At 31.4% G+C, this 21,825-nt stretch overlaps 3 protein-coding genes across 3 annotated transcripts; 1 reads left to right on the top strand and 2 right to left on the bottom strand.

The window, feature by feature from the left end:
- LOC131845433 (uncharacterized) lies at positions 1-3,712 on the top strand. The gene is made up of 4 exons (XM_059194498.1): positions 1-90; positions 1,970-2,140; positions 2,787-2,939; positions 3,536-3,712. The coding sequence occupies exons 1-4, from the start codon at positions 1-3 to the stop codon at positions 3,710-3,712; spliced, it is 591 nt and encodes a 196-aa protein (XP_059050481.1).
- Positions 3,713-4,390: 678 nt separating this feature from the next.
- On the bottom strand, positions 4,391-10,590 carry LOC131845434 (uncharacterized). The gene is made up of 10 exons (XM_059194499.1): positions 10,548-10,590; positions 9,596-9,813; positions 8,999-9,233; positions 8,287-8,498; positions 7,638-7,820; positions 7,162-7,320; positions 6,508-6,680; positions 6,071-6,145; positions 5,506-5,535; positions 4,391-4,703 (listed from the first exon to the last, which is right to left on the bottom strand). The coding sequence occupies exons 1-10, from the start codon at positions 10,588-10,590 to the stop codon at positions 4,391-4,393; spliced, it is 1,641 nt and encodes a 546-aa protein (XP_059050482.1).
- A 394-nt stretch (positions 10,591-10,984) lies between these two features.
- LOC131845502 (uncharacterized) lies at positions 10,985-16,070 on the bottom strand. Its single transcript, XM_059194569.1, has 8 exons — positions 15,859-16,070; positions 15,190-15,272; positions 14,220-14,437; positions 13,715-13,882; positions 13,175-13,363; positions 12,509-12,681; positions 11,876-11,953; positions 10,985-11,174 (listed from the first exon to the last, which is right to left on the bottom strand). The coding sequence occupies exons 1-8, from the start codon at positions 15,918-15,920 to the stop codon at positions 10,988-10,990; spliced, it is 1,158 nt and encodes a 385-aa protein (XP_059050552.1). The 5' UTR covers positions 15,921-16,070; the 3' UTR covers positions 10,985-10,987.
- Between the last annotated feature and the right edge of the window lie 5,755 nt (positions 16,071-21,825).

Consider the following 21,825-nt stretch of genomic DNA (forward strand, 5'->3'; position numbering starts at 1 on the left):
ATGCGGTATTTCACTACATCTTTACATTTTTTAGTCAAGTGTTTGGTTTACCATGACGTCGATTTGCTATTCGAAATAACAGACGTGACGGTATGTATGTATTTGTTAGAAGACAAACAAGCTGAGGGCAAGTGTAATGGTGAGTAGCAAATGTCGCCTATATACATGACGACATCGTTTGACTCCCATTATACCCAGTGGATGGAAATGATCTTGCTCTCGCCTGTGCTTAGGGTTTACGCTCGTTTCAATTAGCCTACCGTAGCAAATTCAAAAGGTATTTATCACGATGGTTTCCCGCGTAGGGAAACATGGTACACATCTATCAAAGAAGTCATTAGCCTCCATTACTAACAACCCCCTTAGATACCTCTTTGTAGCCATTATGCATTTTTCATTCCGAAGGACAAATGTCGTTCCTGCATAGCATGTCATTGCCCTGCAATCTTGTCCTTTAAATGAAACAAAATCAAGCTATATGGCTGAAATAGATAAGACAAAGTTACTCAGACAAACGAATTTGTATAAAGTTATCTTCGTCAAAGGGTCTCGATGGTCTAGCTGTTTAACATAACGCCTTACGTCCAATGGTACGGGGTTGGATTCCTCCCTCAACACAAACATTTGTATTCACGATATATATTACGTAGATACTTCTGTAGAACACACCCAGGCAATCGAATCATACTAAAATGTAGTAGTATTATACTTTATAGAAAAAATTGCCGACATCAATGCCGTGCCGTACAACACAGACAATTTATATTATTTTTTTTCTTTTCATTTTAATATTCTTCATATATGTAAGTTAGTCTGTTATGGTATGACCCATTAGTAGCCTGAATTAAATAAATAAAAAATAACACAAGCTCTGCTTAGCTTAGGACTAGATGGCGCTTACACAGCGAAAATACCTCAATAGTAACAGGGAAAAGTGCATATTATCACCATAATACATACAGACATTTAGAGTTGTAGATCTTTATCAATGTACAGGTACAGTACAAAACATGTAACATGTCATATTTATCAGATCTAGCATGCAACATGTTAGATATAAATATTGTCATTTGTATATTTAGATCATTTTGTCGATCTACTTCAAATCTAACATACCAGTACCTATTATCATGTTTATTATTATAGCATTTTACTTTATTAGTGTTTGCAATGGTCAAAGTCCTGTAAGTAGAATATGATGGGTAAGCCCAGAACGTTATCTTAACTTTAATAACTGAGAAAAATTTATTAATACATTCACATTCATCATTTTAATAAAGACAGTTAATGGAATTATAGTAAGGAACCATAAAAACTTTACCAATACCACAGGTTTTGATTATACTTTACAGTAAACTAGAATAACACATCGGTTAAAATTTTTATGCGGGTAAAACCGCGGGCACTACTTTTGTAAACTAAGAACACTATTAAAACTTGCCGGAAGTTATATATTAACGAAAAAACTAGACTTTTGGTTGATACAGTCTACGTACAGCCCTAAAATTTAGAGAGATATCTGTTGTGTGTTTAAAATAGGTTGGTATTCATTTTTCGGCCTCAATTTTGATACACTCAAAGCGACGACGCTTCCTAGACGATAATTGCGCCTAAGTATTTGCCTACACCAAATCTACTCTGTTCTTCTTCAATATTGCCCCTGATTTTATTATCGTATGTAGATATTTAGTTAGACACTAGTGTAGTACGTAATACTAATGATTTTTACACAATTATTATCAGCACATACAGAGAACACGAGGTCCTCATGCTTGTGCGGCCGCACAGTGCGATGTTAAGAATCTGTGGCGCTTACGTTTTGAGCGGGAAATATAAAAAGTACTCATTTTACTGCTCAAACGACAAGCTCCACTTCTGTTTTTCTTTCTTACTTTTTTCAGTTTTCCTTATTATTAATCTATTCATATTCATGTTTAAAATTAATTTGTTGTGAATTTTCAATTTCTAGCCGGAGGTAGAATATGTGCTTAACTTCGATTCCCCAGCATATGTATGTTTAGATGAATCCAGCTCCGTATACGTGGATACGTCAGGAATGGATATGATAACTTACAATGAAACAACTTCGTGTATGACCGGAGCAATAAAGTTCTTGCAAGGCCTTGATGAAAATGTTATGGTAAGATATAATTTTCAATTACAAATTGTTGAATTATTGAAAAAAATATCAGCGCAGATGAAAATCGTCACAGGATGTTTTGATGCCCGGGTCAGCAATCAAGCATATTATCCATCAAACCATCTAATGTTAAACGGCTACCGTAGGAGGTTCCTACGGTACGGTACGTTACATACGCTAGTACGTATGGAGGTTCAAAGCACCAAGACTGTTATGTGAGCGCTGCCGACCGTTAAGGAACCTTAATATACCCTTCTTGGAAAACCGTATTCTAGAGAAAATCACGCCAGGTAATTCATTCCACTGAGTTACCTAGTTTTATTGACCACGATGGCTTTACAGACTATCTATCTATTACACTTCGATTGCGACATTAAACTATCAAACTTCAATGGTGCTATTCGTCAGCGTATACCATTAACTTATACTATTTGCCCAGGCTAGTACACCATTTCATTATGACTTATTAAGCTTTATTAAACATTGAAAGAATTTCTCAAACAGTACAGTGGTTTTAGAGTTAAATTTTCGAAGAACTAAGCCTGTTCTCTGTCGATACAATATTAGTTTAGTTTAACTGTTGACCATAACTTATAATATCGCAAATATTATGTTGGCTACACATGACTTTTATATTATTTCACAGATTGAGGCAATAGTTGAAAAAGAAGTGTCGGGTCAGTTTGAAATGATGGCGACACACATCATCTGCGACTTGTGCGAGGAACTCCATCCTGATAGTAATTATTATAAGTATTTGCAGTATTTCGGATTTCCAGCGACGTGTCCCTTTGATGCTGTAAGTGTAACCTCAAAAAAAATATAGAATTTCAGAATCATCCCTTAAAATTCCTGCTAACTCAAATACAAATACAATTAAAAATAGAGACAGGACAAAACTACCGTTTTGTTTTTTTTTGTAAGTTCAACTCTTACTTAAAAAGTTAAATGTAGTAGTTACTGTAGTAGATAGATCTGTGTCAAGTTTAGTTTTTTTTTATAAGCACAATGAAATGTGCGGACTTAATGGAGTGCCTCATGATTAGTAGCCTTCTTATCGCATTGCCATATCTGGAAATTATTTGTCGACTCTCATGGAGAAGGGGTTTTAATTGTTATGAATGTCTTGATGGTATAGCAGTTACACGTAGCAGTACGTAGCAGTTACAGTAACACGGCTTTACTACGAATAGTAGCAGATTAGATTGCTTTGTTTTGTATTTTTGAGGATGATTGTTTGTGTGTTTATTGTCTATTCTATATTACGTAAGAATTGATAAAAAAATGTATTTAAGTATTTCTATCAGGTGTTTATTTATTCGCTCTGCTTAGTTCAGAACTAGATGGCGCTATGTGAATTCTCCTGGGTTATTATTATTTATTATTATATTCTAGGGTGAGTATTCCGTCCACGATTTTGTAATAAATACCGACGATCTACCAGTGAATAGTGCCAATGCAGCCCGTTATCAAGTCACCGTCAATTTCTACAACAACCCGGACTGCTCCAGCAAGGACGTAATGCAATTTCTATTCTGTTTAAAATTAGATTTCATCATTGAACCAAAATAATTTGTAAATTATAAGAGATACTTACGTAAAAGGTTTTTTGTTACCCCATTGTGAATATTGAGTATATTTTATAATTGTGTATACCTTTACCTATTTCCTAAAGATTTATAGAAGAAGTTTAGTAGTCTAGATTTTCTTTGGTGAAACTGAACGGTAAGGAAAGGGTATAATAGGATATAATATATATCTTTTCCCGATTTATGTACCTTAATCTTATGATACTACAACCCTTGCAGATATCTGACCATAACATGAATTAAGAAATATCTATCAGTCTACTGAGCAAGCAAGAAGTATTTACAATACAGACAACCAGAATAAACAATATTCTAACAAAGAATGTTTAGAAATGTCTTTCACCCAGAAAGAATAAATATTGTTTGTTTTGGTACATTAGTCTCCTATTATTATCATTAGTATACCTCCCGTCAAGTAGATTGCTTCCCAAAGAAATCTAGAGTGAAAAAAGGCAGTGAATTTACAGGATAAGAATATGCCACTTCATCTTAGACCTTTGACATGGCAAAAGATAGATAGATAAATTCTTTACTCAAGAATTACAGATACATGGCAATTCGTCATGTCCGATGTACTATTCTAGTTGTAATTATTTGAAGGTTCTTAGAAACAAAATATAAATTATCATTGATTAAATTTATTCCCTGATCATTCCTGAATTTATGCATCGTCAGGTTCATTTACATTCTCATCTTTGCTAGATTCATAGAATACTTCTTTGTCTTCTCCTTTAGCATGCCCATCTTCAGAATGTTTGGATTTCTTAGATTTCTTTTTCTCTACTTTTTTTGCTGTCCCGTGTTTCTTGCCATATGATTTCTTACTGCTTCTATTAGCATGCTTACTGCTCACTTTTTTGTCTTTTTTCTTTTCTACTTTATCTATATTACCTTGAGTTACTTCTTCGCTTTCCGATTCACTAGAATCTGGATTCTGTTTATCTTCTTTCTTTATTTCTATTCTCTTTTCGATGCTGTAATTACAAGTAAATATTTATTTTTAATTGGATTGGATAAGAGATTAGGTTGTTAGGCAATAGAAAAAAATGTACTACACTTATTTTCTCTTGGAATACTGAGAAAACAAAGCAAGGCATATAAGAAGAGTAAGCCACTAACTACCCATGCAGGCTAATGAAATTCGCTTAAATCTTGGAATAGTAAACAAGCTGAAGACCTATAATGATAAGCGCTAACTGTCGCCTATGTACTCGCTTTTTTTGTTTAAGATTTTTGTTTCTTAATCTATTAGAATAAAAGGTACACATATTACAATTACCACGATACAATAGTATTGTGGTAAGCTTAATATAAAATTTCACCAATGTGAAAACCACACCTAAATGTTGTCGTTGTCGTTTCTGAGATCAGCACGCACATAATTATAGACGAAAATTCTAAAAATTATTATTATAAGTAGTTGTGCGTCCACACCGTACCTAAATAGAAGGTTTTCTATATATTTTTCTTGTATAGATAACGATAAGTTACATTTTTATTATATTTAGGTATAAAACAGATCGATTTTATTAAATAAACCATTTTTAATTAAAGAATTCATCACCTGTCATCTGATGATTTATCTTCTTCATCCGCACTGTTAAAATAAAAAGACAGCAAATAATTAAGTTATTGATTACAAATCTATGTATGTTTACTTCGTACATGTTCTACCTACTAGTAGTATGTACAACAACATGTAGGCATATAAATAAAAATTAATAGCTAAATATAACGCTAAGAAAATAAAAACAGATAATGAAAGAAAGATGTTACCTCTCTCCCTTTTCCTGCTGCGTATCATCCCTGAAAAATTAAATTATTTACACATTAGAACATAAAATATGAATACAGAATGTATACGTATGATAATATGTACAGTAGTAGTAAACCTACTAGACAAATAATACACCTACCTACAATCAGAAATATATTCATTACTATGAATTTTATTGGCGTGCAACAAAGCAAAAAGTCTAAACCAATATAAAATATGTAAGTATACGAGTAGTCACTTATAAAAATACGAATGTTTGTATTGTACAGGAAACAAATCGGTAACGATCGGAAGTTGAAAAACAGAGAGAGAGAAGAGAATATCTTTCTAAAAACATTCTTAGTCCATTTATGTATAGTACCTACCTATGTATGCAAAATTGCAGATACCTATGTATGCTACAATTTAGTGTTATATCAGCTTCATTGGTGTGCTACTGTCTCACCTATTTCAGCCGTCTAAGAAGTTAGCATTCTAAACTGCGTTTTAATTTAAAGTATGAAATAAGACATAGAAATTAGACAGGGTCTATTAGACTAGTATAATTAGTTAAAATTATTTTACTCTTCCACATTATCCCAGTTGACGGACCACTCCTCGTGAGTTATGCCAGTGCGGAACACTCTTCTACAATTGTCTCTGCAAACCAAACAAAACGGGTAAGTCTCTACGTAATGTGGAAATGACCCGATACCCTATCAGTGACGCCAGGTTAAGAATTGTCCCTCAAAATTTGGGAGGTATTTGCGCCGATAAACGGAAATTTGCGGAATAAAATAAATCTTTATGGGGATGGGGAATATCTATATGTGCAGGATTACAATTGAAAGATGTATACTTTTACAAAACCGACAAAACACTGAAGTAGAAATATAAAAAACAGGCAGACCTTATTTTTTTTAAATGGTCACTAATAATATATAATGGAAAGCATCTGTCTTCAAATCAAAATTTTAGAGTGATTTTGATCGAAATTTAGATAAAAAAACTAAACTACTTACTCAACGTCCTTATGTATCGCACAAGATATAAACTGCCTGTTTTTGTAAACAGAGGTATAGAGGAACGGTCCATGACAACTATGGCTCTTGGGATCGATCTTACAAGCCGATATGACGCCTATCACTCGTTCCTTGCCTTGATATTTAACGATTAATGGTCCTCCATGGTCATTCTAGAAGAAAAACTTAGAATATTAGATTCTCCTACATATTTTATCTCAAAGTAGTATTTATAATATCTCATCGTAAGTAGAATTATCCGTGCGATAAGACTCATGAGTATATCAGTATATGTTATGGGTAACAAAACTAAAGGAATAGGAAGACATTCGATTTAAATCTTTTTCAGCATACTTTGGTTTCAATTTCAAATACTTTCCTGTTTTTGGTACGATGATACTTACAGTCTTGTCCAGATCCTTTAGTATATAATCTACAATCTATAAAGATTTTTATTCCAGAAGTATTAATATATTAATTCATTAAATGTACTTGGAGTGTACATGTAATACTAGTTTTGGATTGTCAGTTAACTGTACCTAGTCTCACGCCGAGCGGACGTCTAACGCGGAGGTTTAGCTAACAAGCCAATATTATGGAAATAACAACTAATATACTACGTTATTAATTACCGAAATTTTGTTATTAAATTACCTCACAAAAGCCACCTTGCATGGAAGATCGCCTAGCAGTGTAATCGTCAGGATCTCTCAAATGTCTTCCTAAATCAACACTGTTTGTTTGGGATGTATCAGCAGAATCTTCAATATCATGTCGACGACTTTCTACGTCAGTACAATTTGCGTACTTTTTCTATAAAATAAACAGATTATTTCAGTATAAAAAATATTTTATTTATCATCGTCCATTTACTTTTTGGTGGATGGTTCACTTGATTTGATTTATATCTACGTCATGCATACAAATAATAATTTTATTTAAAAATATTTTAAAGAAACATATAAAAGCTTCAATATCATCGAACTATCATTTATCTATTGTTTCACTAATTATGTCACATTTATTGTATTAAAAGAATTTATTTAAACCAAAAACAAAGTTATAACAATATATAATATAATAATATTTCCACATGGTAACAAAAATCATGGTATAGCTCAGGTACTTACATCACAGATTTCGCTAAGTCGCCTCATGATGTCTTTAGTGCAGATCATGTATTGCGTGATGATGTTTCTGAACTTCTGTGCCCATTTCTTAGCGCATTGCTCGTTATCCATGATGCAGACCTTCGCTTCTTGAAGACCCTTTGCGTTCTGTGGAATGTGCACCTCTTGGCGACGGTATACACCCTATTGTAATAATAATCGCTTTAGTACGTCTCAAGAGCTTTTCCGTCATTTCTAGTGTATACGGATGGTTCTTTATTTTAACAGAACGTAGTAACTATTCCTAAGGTAATAATTGCCGTCGAGTTAAAAAGTCCATAAAATAATCCGCCCCAAGGCGTAAGAATCCGTATATTTATCCATAGGCCGGGTCAAGAAGTTTGAAAACATAAAAAATCTGAGTTTAATTGCTAGAATTACGTGCCTTCCAAACTTAACAAAATAATGTTTAAATAACCATAATGAAAAATGAAGAAAACTGGCATTGCATACATATTCGTCAAATTTTGGTTAATCATCTATACGATGATACCAGTAACGATGACTATGATAATAACTCCTCTAATTACTTTTATGTTATGTAGATTGAATGATCTGATCTCTCAAGTCTATTCGTATATATTTATATGGTAAGTAAATAAATCTTTACCTCTCTAAAGTTGCTGCCGCTTCCCCATCCTGCGATGTATCCCTTTGTCCCTGGCTTTTCCAATTCCCTACTAATATTATTATAGCAAATAAGATCAGTAGCAAATTCACATCCTTTTTCAACAACACCGAGTTTGAAAGGTTTGTCTACTTTAACAATTGCAATATCGTTTGATGACCATTTTATACTGTCTTGGAAGTCAAACTTGTAATCTAAAAATATAAATTTAATCCATAAATATAATGATTAGGTATAATGTAGGTATTCATTGTTTTTATTACTTAGTTACCTACAACTTGAATTTTTTAAATATGTCAGTACATTAAAATTAGTAAAAATATGAATTTACGCAATTGGACCCGTAATAGTGTAGTAATATTAAAACTTGTTAATCATATAAATATATTTATATGTAGCTTTACACTGAACAAAATATCTAATATTGCTGTGTATTTTCCTAATCATTCCTAATCCTATTATTTAGATTCAGCCCAGACATTTTCTTTTACTGGCTGTTTCAGCCGTCATATACTCTCCTTTTATGCTTTTTAATCTTGCATGCATATCTTTCAAACAATTTATACATATTTTCTTCGGTAGTCCTCATCATTACATTAAATAAATAAAAAGTTAACTTAGGATCTCTGCTACCAACATTAGTGAAATGAAGTTTGTATGATACCTATTCTGAGTGTCAAATGTTTCAACTTACTTTTGGGTATACATTTCCAAACCACCTTTCTTCTGTGTTTACAGATGCAATCATTCTCCTTGTAATCAAAACTGTCTACGAATTGTGTGGTCCCGGATACAATGTAGAAATGATCAGCGTCTTCTACACACGCAGCTGATGTAAGCACGTATGATGCATCGACAATGACTCCTCCGCACAGCCAACCTCGGTATTTGTGTGCTTTGGCAGACTCTTTGGTAAGTTGCAAATATACCTAAATGTATTCGTCGAATTAAGAATTTAATAATCCAGGTTTTTAACAAATAGCATAAGTAACGGCAATGACATTAGTCATTCGTTGCCAATACGGAGTATATTCTTCATATCCTGTAATTTCACTAATTTTCACTAAATTACAGGGTACGAAGCATGACTCCGAATTGAAGGATGAGTGGCTTTAACTCATCCTTCAATGAGAATACAAAACAGGCTGTTTGGCAGCTGATATGTGAGACTGAGATACGCCTCCATGGGTATCTCAGTATTGTTTGTATACTTTGTAGAAGGTCTACTTCGGTATATAATGTACTGACTTTCTACTTTACAAAAGTGGGAAGATAGCTACTTCTATCTTACCATATAGGGTCTTTTGCCAATAGCCACCATCTTGCTATACAGTATTCTCCTTGTATCTACTATAGACGTGTTCTCATACTCCCAACCTTCATCTGCTATCTCAGCTATTTCAGATAAACTGTTTTTTGTATCGCTATTATGTTTCTGGTCATGATTATGATGAGGTTTGATTTTGTCGGAATTTTTCTCTACATTTGTTGGGTTTGCTACTGTAGCACCTGTAAAAAATACAATATTTTGTAATAACAATTCTTATGAATGAATAATAATTTGATTACAATATTGTATTTGCAGTAGTATGAAATTGAAAAACCACCTATAGTTATAAAAATAAAACAATATATAAATTTATAAGGCGTCATCTTCGAGAACAGTGATCCCAGAATCGAAGGATCGCTATAATTTGATGTATTCATTTAAAATTACTTCTTTTGCTCAATTTGTAGCAAAGTTCCGAATCAATGAATTTAATTACTTAGTATTTGATTAATATTACTAATACCAATAACTTATGAATATTCAGTAGTAACTTATAATAAGGCTGAGTAACGAAAAATAATTGACTTAAAATTAACTACATGCAATAAACTTATAGCTATGATGCGAATCATTTATTCTCTTTCTTCTCTTCTTATTATTTTATCAAAATAGATGCTAATTTGAAGAAGAAATAAGTCATTTTGTATTGTTGGTTGCTGATACTGTAAATCTAAAATCTAATTTAAATAACTTTCTATGATAATACTTTACACGAAATAAGGTGTAAGAAAATATCATCTTATAAATTAAATACACTTTAATTTACAAAAAAATATTTCTAAATTAATTTTCTCAGTTTTAAATTTGTTTTTCAAAATTTAGAAATATATGAATAATTCTCAATTGACTTTTTCATGCAAGTGAAAACAAGCTGGGATTGGCTAATTATGTACATTCACATGAGCAATATAACGGACATCATACATCGTCATGTAAGACTCCATGTATTTAGCCATTTATAAGGATGTGATAAAAAAAATTACAATCATAAGTGTCCTGTAAGAATTAATGATTCCGAATTTGAATTACTTAAATGTCAGGCAAGTGTCATATGCTCTACCATTGTATACTACTTCAAATGACGGCAACGGACTTGCAATTCCTCTAATGTTGCAGGTTCTAATTAAAAAAAAAAACTAAGCTATAAGATTTATTTTAGGAAACTCCCAAACCGATTTTAGATTTTTATTTACTTTTTTTAATATATTAATACCTATATGATACATATCATTATTAATAGGTACATATGTATCAATGCTATGAACACCCGGGCGAAGCCGAGGCCAACTAATATAGTGTAGAAATAAGAAATGCACAGCAGAATGCTCAAGAATTCTTTTATTTCCCGTATAATTACACTATTATAGCAGTTTCGTTTAAAGCAATTGGAGGTTTCGTATCATTTGTAGCCCTGAGTATAAAGCCGCTGCCCGGGAACACCTTGTCTCCTGTAGCGTCGACCGGTGAATCGTGGGCACGATGCACGATTTCGACACCTGTTTCTGCCTTCTTCTCTGGTTTTAACTCATTCTTTGCCGGCCTGTGTAAATAAAATTTATATTTTATTAGCTACTTGCCCAGGCTTCTGACTGTCAGAATACCTATATTATATATACCTGTATTATATACCTATACAAACAGGCGAGCTTAATGTCGTATGGCATTTTCCATCAGCTGTTATATACATGTACTGCCACCCTTTACTACTGAGAGTATAATAATAATATCTTTGGATACATTACTCAGCGCCATCTAGTCCCAAACTTAACACAAATTGTGTTATGGGTAATAGATAACTGATATAAATACATGGAGTAATTTTTTTGTAAAGACCCAAAGGGATATAATTGTACTCATGAATACAAGTTTCTACTATGAAACAAACGTTGCGAACTCACAACCATCGGTAATAAGGTAGTAAGTAGGTGGAAAATATTTTAAAATAACTTTTGAGTTGGCAATGGTTTTAACATGGTTTCGTATTCTTATACGGATCTTAACTTCCAAACTACTTAATTTGTTATGCTTTTGGAATGAGCAAACACGGGCGACTTTTTTTAACGTCAGTCATGATTATTTTAATGAAGTCGCGAACAGAATTAATAATAATTTTAACAACATATTTTGAGAACGGACAGAAAGATATTATCGGAATGTAATTATTCTAAGTATTGTCACAGATATCGTAATATTATTGCTGTTGTAATTTAAATATTTAATTCTATAACTAATTATTTTTACCCATCTGGATGATTTTTCCATGTCAACACTTTCTCCACGTGGGTCACTCCTGATCTGAATTGACGTCTGCATTTAGGTCTGTAAAAGAGAAAATATATATACCTACATTGATCTTTTCGCAAATTTGATAATGAAACGTAACAAGCATGTTAGACTATGCAAGCAAATTAATCAAATTCGCAATAAAAGCGACATATTTTGTTCTCTCTATTATTCGGTAAGTATTTTCTAATGTAATTTTATTATAAAACTGGCTGTTCCCGCGTGGAAATAATTTTTTATTTTTGGAAAATAAAAGTAGCCTAGGTTCCTCCTTATTACATCAGCTACCTGCCAGCCAGAGATTAGCCGGAACAAACAGACAGAGAGACAAAAATTGTAAAAAATTTTATTTTGGTGTATATACCGTATTTATATTCATAAGCATGTAGTAAAAAATATTTATATATTGTATACGGTTATTTCGATATTACGAACAGATACTCCAATTTTATTTATATGTAATTTAATTAATTTAAATAATTTGTTCTTTTTATGCGCGCTGGACACGACTACCGTAATATACATTTTTATATAGTTGTTTTATTAAAATTGTTAGTACAGACTTGTCATAATAAATAGAAATGTTCATACTCTAAGTCCTTATATATGGCACAAGAGATGAACTGTCGATTTTTATAAACACTTGTGTAGAGGAATGGCCCGTAGCACTTGTTGGTTCTTTCCTTCACGAGACACGCCGATATGACGCCAATTACGATGGAGTTCACTCCATTGCCGTAGACGAGGGGACCGCCGTGGTCATTCTGTTGAACGATTATTCTCATATAGACAGAGTAGGTAAAGAAGAAGATAAGAGAAAAGCATAAGAGATTATAAATTTATAGATTTTGATTATTTCAATTAAAACAAATGTATAATTAGCTTTAACATTGCCACATGCATTGCAACCGGACAGGATACCCCTAGGTTTATGGGACATCTCTATCAATGGTTAATGTACTAATACAGAAATGACTAATGTTTTAATAATGACTAGTTTAAATATATACTAGCTGTAATAATAATTATATTTTTATAGTAACTAGCTTTTGCCCGCTACCTGTGAGTGAAAGTAAAAGAATAAATAGACAGACCGTATTACACTTTCATATGTATTTAGTGACAAGCGTTAAATTAAAATGTTATCATATTGTATAGTATATTTACTGGAAAAGGACGTTGAATATTATTAGAATATCGTACCTACATATTATTAAAGTAAATATATTATAATTTTAGTGAACAATTGTCACTTGCCTCACAGAAACCTCCGTCAGCCTGAGACATTAATCTTCTGTCAACAGATTTATTTCCATGAGTTTCGTTGTGGTAAGCGGAGTGCATAACCAGGTTCGTTGGCACTTTTTCGGTTTTGTTAATCCGAGCATCTCTTCTCATATCTTCCTCATCAGAATAGTTTATATCTTGACAATCTACATATTTCTCCTAAATTAAAAAAAAAAGATTCTTTATTACAAATGCAATTTACTGTCAATATAATATTGCTGCATTTCGTAACAAATATACTGCTAATATTTCATATTCATAGGAAACCAAAGACAAACAAGCCGATGATCCACCTGGTGATTAGCAGGAATTAGCGCCCATGTAATTATATGTACTGGCGCTGTATATATATATATATATATATTAGTGTAAGTACATCTCGCTATTATTCGACCTATGTCAGACGTTGATTTTCACATTATTTCGTGAAATCTTAGTAGGTTTACGTGTCAAATAACAAAACTTTGTATTTTATAGGAAAAATTAATTATGTAAAACATTTATATTTACATTACAAATCTCCGACATGGTTTGCCCAATGTCCTTGGTACAGATCATGTAGTTGTCGATGATGTTATGGTAGCGGGAGCCCCAACGTCTTTTGCACTTGTTCTTATTTATGATTTCTACATGAGCCTCTAGAAGATTCTGTTGGTTGTCTTTCCTCCTGTTCACCCACTGAAATATTTAAAACTGTTGCAGAAATTATTTATTTGATTAACTATGTTGTCTCTATATAGAGACACATAAAAGTATAGGTACATGGTTAGGTAAATGGATACAAATATACATATAAAATGGGTACACACAGTAAAATAAAGAAAAATAAATTAATACACAATCAAAACTATCAATTAATTATATACATGTAACGTATTGCATATCTTTTTTTTTATTGGCATATTTTATATTTAATATACTAGGAATTAAAAGTGATATTTCATCTATAATTATTAAACAATAATAAATTTAAACCTATTTTAAAAAGTACAATACAGCTAAAAATGGAACTTACGTCATTGTACCTGGAAGTAGTACCCCAGCCAGCGATACTAACAGTAGTTCCAGGATTCTCTAAAGTCTGACTTTGGTTATTATAGCAAACTGGTTTGGGAATAAAGTCACAGCCTCTTACACGTCTGGTGAAATCGAAACCTTCTTCAACTTTAACAACAGCAATGTCATTGTTCATCCATCTGATATTGTCGTTTTCGTGACCGTCAAAGACATAATCTGCATAAAAATATACATAATTTTGTAACAAGTGAACAAAACTAAAACTTCATAGGTTTTAGAAATGAATCGTCAAAAATAGCGGAAGATTACATATGTACTTAAAGAAACTTGTTAATAAAGTAATGTTTTAGTATACACTTGGGTTTAATTATCATCATCATCATCTGCTTCATCCTTATCCCATTTATTTGGGGTCGGCGTAATATGTTCTTCGTTTCCATTCATCCCTGTTCGCAGTCATCGCGTTATTTACTTCCTTTCTTACCATATCATCTTTCACACAGTCCATCCATCTCTTTTTTGGGTTTAATTATATAACAATGTTATTAATAATAATGATTCTCAAAAATAGTTAATAGTAATAGCACAGATAACATAATATTGTAATAGTTATGTTATTATCTATGTGTAGTTTAGATGTTTATTATATATGTGTATGTTATTATATAAATAGTTCGAGTGTTATATATATGCGTGTGCTATTTTTAGATTTATAGATTTATACATATAAATGCAACTATTAATTAGTCCCACCGTAACTGACACACACTAGTGATTTTACTCCGTTTCCAATGGGATTTGTTGGTTATTAAGACCCGGGACTGCGAAAACCCCTCCAGGGCCGCCAAACATTAGTATAGATCATAAAATGCCTAAGTTTGAGTTTGACATTAGGGCTAGCTGTAACATAAAAGGAACATGACTCGTCCTTTAATAATATTTTTCTTTCAAGTTGAACACAGACTTACTTTTAGGGATGCACTTCCATATTGCTTTCTTTGCTCCATTCTTGATACACGGATTATTGTATCTATCATCTTCATCAGCGTATCTAAACAGATTATAATTATAATAATTTACTATAAAAGAATAATTTATTATAATATAAGTACACATGTTATCTATATATAAAATTAGTTTTTGTATGTATTCATAATATATTATTATTGGAATATATTCCAACTTCTCGGCGTATATATATATAATATTTAGATATTTACAATTATCCTTTACCTGGAAGCTAAATATCTATATATCACCTTTGTAAATGAATCAAGAATATTTTAGTATATAAGTTGCTACTTTTAGATAATATGTTTGTAATGAATTGGAAACATACATAATACAAAAATATACGAATTGCGATATTATTTTATTTTTATATAATTGGATTGGACAATCAACTTGATGGCCCACCTGATGGTAAGTGGTAACCGTCGCTCGTATCCATGAATATAGATACAATGGACATCATACAATCGTATGCCGCCGTTTGCACCACCTTGGCATTTCGGAGAACAAATTATCCTATAATTTTACTGCTTTATGCTTACCATTTAAATAAAACACATCTTAATACAGACATAGTCTTACTAGGTACAACGATTACCTCGGTAGAGATCAATAAAATTGTTTACTTGTATGTTCCAGAAACAACATAGAAGTGTTCAGCATCTTCAATACAAGCGGCAGACGTCATGATATACTCTTCATGAATGATGACTCCTCCACACAGCCATGTTCTATAGTTCGGTTGTTTATTATTACTTCTAGGCAATTTTAAATATACCTAAAACATTTTGCACACATTACGAGCGTATACTTATTTTTATTTTATTTATTTATTCAATTCAGACTACATGGTCCATATTATAAATACCTTATAGACTAACATAAGAAATAATAAATATAAATTCAAATTGTATCTATGATGGTACTGACGTCACTCACGGCACTGACGACGGCAATCTGCCACGGTAGCACCGTTAAGTTGTCCTCCTTCATGAAGGTGGGCATCTTAGACGCCTGCGGTGGTCTAGAGGTCTACTGCTTTTCTACCAATGCCGCTGGTTCGCACGGTACTAATATTTGTATTCAACAGTGTGATTGTTTGTATTGATCTGGATGTTTTATGTGTGTATTTACAAACAAAAATGTGTTTAAGTATTTGTATCAGCTGTCACCACAACACAAACTCTGCTTAGCTTGGATCTAGAGACGCAGTGTATTAAAAAATTAATTTGCGTAAAGTAAGTGAAAAAGTGGTTCTTTACTCTTTTTTAATACTATTTCTTTTTAGAGTACAAATACCTACATGCGTTCCTGTACTGAAACAAAAATACGGTGACCTGTTCTACTCTGTAGTCTCAATATTGATTTCAATCCAATTCAATTTTGTACTGTTCTCTTAAAGCGTAATCCAATTGAATAAATTGATAACAATGTTCGTTGATTTATTCATATTTAGGGATTAATTTTAACACTATTTCTATTTATACTTACAGCTCAGCCAGCTACTTCACTTGAGAGGAATTGACAAGAAGATATGTTAGATGTAATGTTTTATGTATCTTTGGACATAATATTTTTATGGTGTATGTATCTTACCTATTTAATATAAAAGGATGCGTGAATTGATTACCATATAGGGTCTGTTGTCTATAACTTCGTCTCCATTTATGATTCTTCTTGTGTCATTCAATATTTTCTCTACTTGTTGTGGTAGTTGCGTAGCCACTTCTATTGCGTCAGCATCTAGAAATACATATTATATTACAGTAATTAAAGAATATATAACTAGTGACCCGCGCTGATTCAATTTTGTTTATCTTACAAGAATTAAATTGAATAATCATAATAGACCTTAAAATGCAAATTGAGGAACTCACAATGGAGCTAAGATCTGCCCACATAGAGGTGGAGAACTTAAATTCGGAAAATAGGACATTGAAAAATGATTTACAAAAATGCCACAAAACTATACAATCGTTGAAAAAATTGGTCACTAATGAAAAAAACTTTACTACACCTATAAAAAATAGGCAAGAATACCCATGTACATCGTCTCCTAAAAATACAAATATTAGTATAAATTTGGAAACCTCTAATCAATGTTTAAATTATTATGCTAAAGAGCCTTCTAGCGAAAACTCAAGACAACGAAATGACCAAGATTTGACGTATTCCGTAATACAGGAATCAGCAACGATAGATGGCGCGATAAATGAAAATAAATGTATTAAAAATATTACGCAGCATGAAAAGGAAAAAAAAATTATTAAAACCACTATGGCTACAAAAACAAATCGATGCAACAGAAACATGCTCATTTTGGGTGACGAACAAGGAAAGGGGCTGTCTTCTGTATTACTAAAAACCCGCCGTAATAAGTGGAATGACATTTACAAGGTAACCTCATTTGTTAAGCCTGGTGCGGATAGTACAGCGATATTCACAAGTAAATGCTATGATAATCTGGCTAAAGATGACATACTGATTTTAGCTATAGGTGCAAACGATAAAAACCCTTTCAAGTTATTTTCTGACTTAAGCATAGTACTCAATAAAACAAGACACCTAAGAGTTTATATACTTCAGATTCGCTGGAACAAATATTTAAATTGTTATAAGTTAAACACAAACTTACAATTATTATTAAAAAATTATCTTAATTGCCAATTTATAATGATTGATGAACATTTTAATAATTCAAATGACAAATCATATATTTTAAAACAATATTGTAATAAAATTAATTTTAAAATTGACAGCATTGACTACGCAAGCACCTTTCTTGTATCAGGTAAAAATAATAAATATAATAAAAAACAATTATTGCATGTTAAGGGAACGATACCCTATTATTTTAATAAAATGACATTACGACAAAATGAATTTTCTATTAATAAAAATAATTATAATAATATGGACAAATTGAATTTAAAAAGTAGCGAATTATATAAAAAAGGTACAATTCCTTTCTATTTTTCTAAGTTAGACAAAACTAAATTGCCAAACAATCTTAATAATCAAAATTTTTTTCGTAAATGAGTATTGTGAACGTCTGAACCTCAAATCAGTTTTAGTTTTTCATCAAAACATTGCCAGTATATTAAAAAAAAAAGATACTTTAGAGGTACTATTACACGACCACCAAATAAAACGAAACAAGACCATAGACATAATATGTTTAAGTGAAACGTTTCTTAAAAAAGGTTCAGAAATTAATATATGCCTCAGTAACTATATATTGGCTTCCTCTTGGTCTCGTGATAATGAAAAACGAGGTGGTACATGTATACTGGTAGAAAAACGTGTAAATTTTAAAAAAATAAACATTGCAGACGAGTTATCATTAAGATATGAATTTGAATGCTGTGGCATCGAACTAAAAGAGCAAAACTTAATTGTTGTATGCATCTACAGGACACCGACATCTGATGTTTCGATATTTTTGGATAGGTTAGAACTATTATTAAATAAATTAAAGAAAAAACGTCGTAATATTATTTTATGTGGAGATTGGAATATAGACGTACTAAAATCGAATAAAAATTCAATCTCATTAGAAAGTATCTTGAATAATTATAATATAAAAATTAATTTAAAGTTACCTACCAGAGGAAAAACATGTATAGATATATTTGCTTCAAATTTACGAAATGCCATCGGATACACGGAAGAATTAGGTCTTTCGGATCATAATACGGGTCAATTCTTAACATTCCAAACTCGAAGTTGCCGTAAAGTGTGTTCATGGTATGAGCATAAAAGAGACTTCAGTCCAGAAAATATCAATAAATTCCAGGAATGTATGAATAATTTAACATTTTCTGAAATATTAAATAAGGCAGAAATAAATGCAGCATTCAATGAATTTCATGATTTATTACTGCTTTTTTATAATATCTGTTTCCCATTAATTAAAGTTAAAATCAGCAACAAATCCAAAAAAGTACCATGGATAACCAAAGGCTTAAGAAAAGGGTGCATTAAGAAGCGTGACCTTTACTTAAAATACATTCGTTCAAAGCCACATAATAGAGAGGAATACAAGAACTCGTATAATAGATACTCAAAAATGCTTCAAAAATGTATGTATACAGCACAAAAAAATAGAAATAAATTGCTATTAAATAAGTCTAAGAACAAATGTAAAGCGTCATGGAATATAATAAATAGTAATACAAATATACTGACATCTCGAACTGACATTACTCACATACGACATAAAAACAATGACTATAAAAATATATATGACATAGTGGAAATTTTTAATGATTACTTTATTGACATATCGAATATAAACAATAATATTAAATCTAATGACAAATCTAACGATAATGTACTATTCAATCATAATCATGGAATATGCAATAGTATGTTTTTATCGCCGGTCTCTCCCAATGAAATACAACGGACCATAAAGACATTAAAAAATACAAACTCAGTAGGTTTTGATGATTTAAACACAAACACACTCAAAATATGTTCAAATGCTATTGCCTTTCCTATATCATACTTAATAAATTTATCTATGGAACAAGGTAAAATTCCAACCCGCTTAAAGATATCAGTAATAAAACCGATACACAAAAAGGGAGATACAATAGAAATTGAAAATTATAGACCAATTACTCTTATTCCAATTCTAGCGAAAATTTTTGAAAAAATTATAGCCAAACAGTTGAATGCGTTTGTAACTAAACATAAATTACTTAAAACAAATCAATTCGGCTTTCAAAAAAATAAGTCAACTACACTGGCCTGCTATACACTTGTAAAAAAGATAACTGATGACATAAACAATAACATAAATTCAGTGGGCTTATTTCTTGATATGTCACGGGCTTTTGACTTTGTGAATCATAAAATTCTACTAGGTAAATTGGAGAAAATGGGAATAAGGGTAAAGTGCATGAATGGCTGACAAGTTACTTAAACGATCGTGAGCAATATACAGAAATAGGGCACATTATAAATAATGAAAAAGTGAATATTCGCTCAGCACTAAGAATAAATAGTTGCGGAGTACCACAGGGTAGTATCCTAGGTCCCCTTCTATTTTTATTATATATTAATGATTTACCAGACTCGATAACTCATAAATGTATACTATTTGCAGATGATTGTACACTTTTATTTGAATGTCCAAATATAACCAACAACCAAATTGCTCTCGAAAGTAATATAAATATAACGCTACAAAACGTTGTAAAATGGATGGAACACAATAATTTGCACATAAATGTTTCTAAAACGAAACTTATGCAATTCAAAACATATAAAAGACAAAGGCTTGACTTACATGTATATTATAAGGGAGAAAAGATTGAACAAGTAGAGTCAACAGTATTTCTAGGTATTACGATTGATGAGAATCTAAACTGGAAAAAACACGTAGATGGCGTTTGCAAAAAAATAAACAAATTTGTGTTCGCACTCTATAGACTGAGACAGGTTGCATCACTCCAGACGGCACTTAGTGCATATCATGGCTATATATCGTCAGTGCTACGCTACGGCTTAATAATTTGGGGCAATTCCACTGAGATCGAAACTGTTTTCAAAGCTCAAAAAAAATGTATACGAGCAATATGTAACTTAGGTAATAGAGATTCATGTAGACCAATGTATCAAAAACTAAATATTCTTCCTTTGCCGTGTCTATACATATTTGAAATATGTTTGTTTGTAAAACAGAATTTATCTATGTTTACATCCCACTGTCAAATAAAAAATAATGTAAGATCCTCCAGAAAAATTAAGTTAGTGTTGCCCAAAAGTAACTTAGCCCTATTTCAAAAAAATGTATTTTACATGGCACACAAAATATATAACACTTTACCCGCAGATCTAATAGAATTGACAGGACATAATTTTAAAAATAAATTAACCAAATGGCTGTTGACACACTGTTTTTACTCTCTGGACGATTATTTCAATTATAAATATTATAAATAATAATAAAGTAATAATAATTGTAATAATGGTAATAATCTATAAATTTAAATATGTAATATTAATCTAATTGTTATAATGTAAATATTAATATATGTAATTATTAGGTTTATTAATAAAATTTGCATGCCTACTGAAAAAAGGCATATTACAGCGCAGCCTGCTACTGTCACTGGGGCTTTATTGTTATGTGCATATCTGTCTGTAATGCGAATAAATGACTTACTTACTTACTTACTTACTAATAATGGTGACAATAAATGATAATTAACATTACCTAAAAAGTATACAAAAAATAATACGTAACATAATATACGTATCATGGCGGAGGATTACAATGAAAACAACAAAAAAAAACAATTTGTAATTTAAGTTTCATTTAAAAATAAATTGACTATTTCATGCTCAATTCAAGCAGTTAATTAACAACTCGATTTCCAAGAACTTGGCAACAAAACATGTGTCTTTACAGGAATGTAGAAATTAATACAATATAATTAATTTTAATTTCGAACTCTGCCTGATAAAAAAATATGTTCTTATTTAAATGTTTTTATTTATTGCCAATTTGGTGTCATCTCATTTAATGGTATTATCTAGAAATACCTTTACTGTCCGTTGTTATATATTAAAAAAAATATACA

Source organism: Achroia grisella, unplaced genomic scaffold (assembly GCF_030625045.1).
Source record: "Achroia grisella isolate CSIRO2021 unplaced genomic scaffold, CSIRO_AGI_Agris_v1 utg474, whole genome shotgun sequence".
Classification (NCBI taxonomy): Eukaryota; Metazoa; Arthropoda; class Insecta; order Lepidoptera; family Pyralidae; genus Achroia; species Achroia grisella.